Source organism: Gracilinanus agilis, chromosome 2, assembly GCF_016433145.1.
Source record: "Gracilinanus agilis isolate LMUSP501 chromosome 2, AgileGrace, whole genome shotgun sequence".
Classification (NCBI taxonomy): domain Eukaryota; kingdom Metazoa; phylum Chordata; class Mammalia; order Didelphimorphia; family Didelphidae; genus Gracilinanus; species Gracilinanus agilis.
In genome coordinates, this window is record NC_058131.1 from 717776478 (window position 1) to 717782477 (window position 6000).

The 6000-nt window shown below is 41.4% G+C and overlaps 1 protein-coding gene across 2 annotated transcripts in view; it reads left to right on the forward strand.

Annotated features, from left to right (window-relative positions):
- A1CF (APOBEC1 complementation factor) overlaps nt 1-6000 on the forward strand; it is a 73585-nt gene that overhangs the window by 65143 nt on the left and 2442 nt on the right. For both annotated transcript variants that reach the window (XM_044659223.1, XM_044659224.1), the window contains exons 9-10: nt 220-356; nt 953-1098. In XM_044659223.1, coding sequence (XP_044515158.1) covers nt 220-356; nt 953-1098 — 283 coding nt within the window. The remainder of the gene's footprint in view (nt 1-219; nt 357-952; nt 1099-6000) is intronic.

Genomic DNA, 6000 nt, shown 5'->3' on the forward strand with positions numbered 1-6000 from the left:
CCATCTCTAGGAATTAATGGTTGTTCAGTTTTCAATTGAGTGCAAATTGAGTTCAACTCAAGGTCTACGAGTCATTAAACCATGGAGCATCTTCTATCTTTTTTATATTAGCATGAATGCAGAAAATGGAAGTTTAAAACTCTTAAAGGGGAAGAAAGAATCCAAGTGTGACACTTATTTTAAAAAGAAAACACATAGTTATTATTTTCATTCTTCTAGGTCTTAGAAGAAATCTGCCAGAAGAACAACTGGGGACAGCCAGTGTACCAGCTTCACTCGGCCCTGGGCCAAGACCAAAGACAACTTTTCCTTTATAAAATCTCCATTCCAGCTCTTGCCAACCAGAATCCAGCAATGTGGGTAGTTTTCCTACTTTTTCCTGCTCACTCCTGGTGGTGGTTTCTCTCTGTTCAAGCATTTAGTGAACCCCTGCAAGAATATAAATTTCTTGAGGGCAGGGGTTGTCTGCGGGCATTAAAGAAATGCCAGCCTGGATATGCTGGATGTTAGAGCTAGGAAAATAGAAGTCAGAATAATCCCTCCCCTCAAGAAGCTTACATTTCCCTGGGTTGGGGGAGGGAACCGTAAGTTAATTCAGATAGAAAGTTAAGAGAAGTGATTGTAAAGACATTTTGGGCTGTGGGGGCAGCTGCAGTGGTCAGGACAGGTCTTGGGTTAAATGGATGTAGCCATCACCTCCTGACAGTTTCTAAGGTCAACATTTCCCTTTGCTTTTCATTTGTGGTCAATAACTATAGTTTAAAATGAAGATGCTCTGCGAGCCATCCAGAAAAGAGCATCCTCTCCATCATGCATCCTACACAGTCTCTTCCAGCTCTGAATTTTGAATCTTATCATTCCACAAATGTTTTCCTCTTTATTACTAACAACATGGATCTAGCTGAGAAACTCAGAAAAAGGTCCTAAATCTAGCCTTACTTATGCTTTACAGTCACCCCTTCACTCCTCCAAAACTTAGTGCCTTTGTGGATGAAGCCAAGACTTATGCAGCTGAGTATACCCTTCAGACCCTGGGAATTCCCGTGGAAGGAACCGAGGCTCTGCCAGCTGCTGCGGCTGCGGCTGCTGCTTTCCCAGGTGGGTGAAAGCTGGGACTGATGTGTGTCCCTCAAACAAGGTTCCAGTTCAAAATATCTTGGGTGTGGAATTGAAAGTTCTGGTTTCAAGCCCAGCCCCTAATGCTCATTAGCTGTGTGATCTTGGGTGAATGGTTTGCCCTCTCTAACCCTAGCTGCCTCATCTATAAAGTGAAAGGTGTGGGCTATGTTATCTCTGTGGGGTTCCTTTCAGTTATAATTCCGTTCTCTTTAGAATCATGAAAACATATTTAGACTTTGCTCGTGCTAAATTTGCCTTTGTAAGATGTATGAACAAAAAGAAATTATGCCAAGGAAATTTACCTGGAAAAAGGCCTGGACCAAGAGTTAAGGCTGTTGGGCTTTACTCTGCCAGTCACTGGTTATGTGACCTTGGACAGGTCACTTCATCATTAAACCTCAATTTCCTTTTCTGTAAAATGGGAGAAGGAAAACAAAACTACATGGAGCAATCAGTAAGCATTTACAATAGGCAAATTGTGATGTGCTGAGGATTCAAAATAAAGGGAGCATCTCCTCATCCTCAAGGAGTTTGCATTTTTTTAGGGAATATTCTAGGATCCTATACATAGAGACAGAAGTGGCATTGTCCTTCATTTTACAGAAAAGGAAACTGAAACCTAGAGAAGATCAACTAGAAAATGCCCAAGGTGCGATTAAAGCCAAGTTTGTTAATTCATTTCTCACATATAATTTTATTTTATCCTTACAATAAACTATAGGTATTGTGATCTCCTTTTTACAACTGAGGAAACAGACTCAGAGAGTGACTTGCTAAGTGTCATACAGTTAATAAATATCTTGGGCATGATTTGAATTCAAGTTTTCCTTAGTCATATCTTCCATACTACCCTAGATCAGAATGATAATACAGATCAGTGGTTGCCAAACTTTTTTGGCCTACTGCCCCCTTTCCAGAAAAAAATATTACTTAGCGCCCCCTGTCACATACTATCACCTCCCCCTTACAGTTATTCACCGCCCCCAAATGCACCTGTGGCCATCACCTGGATTGCTGCAGCACCCACCAGGGGGCAGTGGCGCCCACTTTGGGAATCACTGATATATAAGAATATTAAAATAATGATTTGAAAAGTCCCCTCTAGCTCTAAAGAAAAGAATTTCCCTTTATTCCTTGGATGCCTTCCTGAAAGTGACATATGAATATAATTTCTGTCCATTTATTTCACTAAATAAGTAGAGATTGCCTAGCACAGGGTTGAAAGGCTTAGCTATGAAATCAACAGCCCTGGTTGCAGTCCACTTCTTGGACAAGTCCTTTAGCTGCCTCTCTGGACCTCAGTTTCCCCTTCTGGGAAATGAAGATGTTGGCCCAAGTGATCTTCCAGGTTCTTTCCAGCTCTCAAAAATAACTCATTTCTTGAGCGCATTAAAGTCACCAGAGCATCACACAGATGTTCTCATTTAATCCTCCCAACAACCCAGGCATGTTGGCCCTTTTATTATCTTCATTTTACCAATGGGGAAACTGAAGCTGAGAAATCCAATGCCTTTCCTTGGGTCACACAGCTGTTAAGATCTGAGTTCAATTCAGGCACTTACTGGCTGTGTGACCTCAGGCACATTACTTAATCTCTATCTGCCTTGGTTTCCTTTTCTGTAAAAGGAGCATAATGATCATACCTACTTCACAGGTGAGATAACACACATAACATACTTTGCAAACCTCCTAGTGCTCCCCATGAATACTACCTGGTATTATTCGTTTTATAGTATGAACAACCAGACCCGGTGCTTTTTAAGGTTGGATTTCTGGCTCCTGGATCGTCTTAAAGTGGAGCAGGATGGGAATAGGAATAATCTGGAATATTGCCAAGGATTTGCCCATACCTGTGACCTGTTCCCAGTGGAATGCTGTTCATTTTAAGTGAATTCACTATAAAATATGGTAGGTCTTTGCAGGTCAGACACTTCAGACTTCCTTAAAAGTTCACCTCTAAGGCAATAGGTAGGAAATAGAACATTGAAATCATGAAACGCCAGGCATTTCAGGTTATCTGGAACACAGAAGGCATACAGGGAAGCCGTGTATAATCAGTCCACAAAGACAGGTTGAATGTAGGTTGTCAGAGGCTACATCCCAAATGGAGAAGTTCAGCGTTTATCCTGGAGACCACGAAGAGCCAATGACATGTGTTAAGCAGGGGAGTGATGAGGTCAGAATGATGCTTTACAGAACCTTCATGGGGCAGCTTGAGGAGAATGGATTGGAGAGGGGAAAGCCCTGCCTGCTCACACACCTCTGGTACTGCAAACTCCAGAGCCTAGGTCTTAATCTTTGTACAGTGCCTTCCACATAGTAGGCTTTAGTAAGTCACTGGTGGGTGAATTAATGAATGTTAATAATTACGGCGCCTTTACTTAGTTTTGAGTTAGGGACCCAAGAAGGAAGGAAAAGAGTGTGAGATCTTGAGCAAATCACCTACTTACCTTCTGCTCCAGGGTCCTGCCCTTCCAGGATCAGGGTTGGAGGCAAAACTGAGAGATAGTAAGGGAAATTTAGGAAGGAAAACACATTCTAAAAGCTTCAAGCAATAAGCCTCAAAGAAAAGGTGACATGTGCTGGTCTAGTGGGAAGAGCATCAAATTTAAAGTCAGAAAGCCCAAGTTCTAATCCTGGTTCTGCTACTTATTCCCTGTGACCCTGCACAAATCATTTATTTAAACCTGTTTTTTCCCCTAATTAAAATCAGATGTTTGGATTAGATGACCTATAAGGTCCTTTTTAGCTGTGAATCTATCAGATCATGAACCAGGGTGCTCCATCTATCATGTTGTAGGAACCCAAGCCCCAAAAACCACTTGCCTTGGGACCTAGAGGAAATGATCAACCTTAATACTAAGTGGGTCAGTGAGGCAGAGTAAACAGAGAACTGGCTTCGGAGTCAGGAAGACCTGAGAACAAGTCCTACCCCTGATTCACTGACCTTAAGACCCGGAGTGAGTCATTGAACTTTTCAGGAACCCAGACAACTCTCCCAGATTATAACTGTCAAGTAGGCGGCAATCTGCATTATTAGAGAGAATTTTCTCACCAGGAGTTCCCTATCCTAATGAAATCATGATGATGATGATGGCTGACAGTGATGATAATAGCTAGCATTGATGTCGTGCTTTAATGTTTGCAAAGATGTGTGTTTATAGAACCACATCTATGGGTACACAGAGATACATGTGTGTGTATAAATATATATATATATGTGTGTGTGTATATATGTATAATCTTATTTAATTATGAGCCAGAAAGGCTTAGATTCTTTTCCATGTATATGAAAATTTTCATTTTCATAATCTTGTCCTTGATTCCATCGCCTGAAACCATAAGATAGAAGTGTTTAGGTGATGAAAGCTGCCCCATTTCTATGGGAATAACAGGAATACCATCCTAGGTCAAAGCTCCTGATGGGGGTCAAGCGGAAACAAAGATATGAGCCCAGGGAAAGCTTCTCTCCAAAGACTGCAAAGATGAGGCCTGGGTCCAATGTGAAAAAGAAAGTTCAGAAGCCCCTGAGAGACTTCCATATCTTCCCTAGACTGTATATTTATATATTTCTCTTAGAAGTATCCTGGGATAGGAAAGTTGTTCTCCATGAGCTTCTCAGAAGCTCAAGAAAAACAGACTCAGCTGCTTAAGAGATGTGGATTAGAGAGCATTAAAATGCAATGTAAGGAGTGGTTTCAATTAAAAAAAAAAAAAAAAAAAGATGGTGTCCAGCCAGTTTCCTGCCACAGAGATTTGCAAAAGCCACACACGCACATGCATAAAATCAATTTGTCTGGGCTTACACAGCCCATCAGCCAGATGGACTAGTTGTTTTAAGCTTGTCCTTGCTTTTTCCTCGATTTGCACTCTCCCTTCCCTTTTCTTTCTGCCTCTCTTCTGTATCTCAGAGAAGAGAATGAAACAGACCCCATGAGCAGCCTGCCACGCCAATGGCAGAAGCACAATTTGGCATCAAATATCTCTGATGAGAGTTTGATATGTAAGATAGATAGACGCAATAGAAATATCTATTCAAAAGCTCTTCTCCAAGGGATAAGTCAAAGAATAGATAATAATAAATCATTCTCAAAAGAACTGTAAACTAGTCGCCATTTGAAAGAACACCCTAAATTTGGTGGAGCCATAAATCGGTCCAGCACCTCAGAAAGTAATTGGAAGGTATGTCAATCAAGTGGCCAAAATGCCCGTGGCTCTTTGACTCAGAGATTCCCCTATGGGCATAAGTGAGAGCAAGTGTTTTCCTGTAGCAGAGAACTGGAAACAAAGTAGATGCCTTTCTATTGGGAAAGGGCTAAACAAACTGGTACAGGAAGGTGACAAAGTATGACCCAGCTAGAACTGACAAAAACAATGATACGGAGAAGCCTGAAAAGACTTCCACGAACTGATGCTGAGTGTGATCAGCAGAACCTGGAAAACAATGTATACAATGGCTACAATAGCATAAATGGAAAGAACAAGCACAAAAGACTCAAGAGTGGATGTTTCAAAACTATGAAGACCAAGCTTGGTTCCAAAGAGGAGATATAAAGCCATTCCTTCCTTTGTTTCTTGGCAGGGGATGGGGAGGGGGTGTGGCACAGATTCAGAATGCTGATTATGGCGTGAGATTTTTTTAAAAAATGTTGCTTGATTTAGCTGATTTGTTTCTCTTGATCTCTTTTTAAAAAATCTTTGTCATAAGTGATGGTTCTCTGGGAAGAGAAGGAGAAAGTCAGTCCACAAGACACAATGTTCCAGGCAGTACTGAGCACTGAATATACAAGAAAGATAAAAATGGAGATAGACAAGGAGAGAGAGAGAGAGAGAGAGAGAGAGAGAGAGAGAGAGAGAGAGAGAGAGAGAGAGACAGAGACA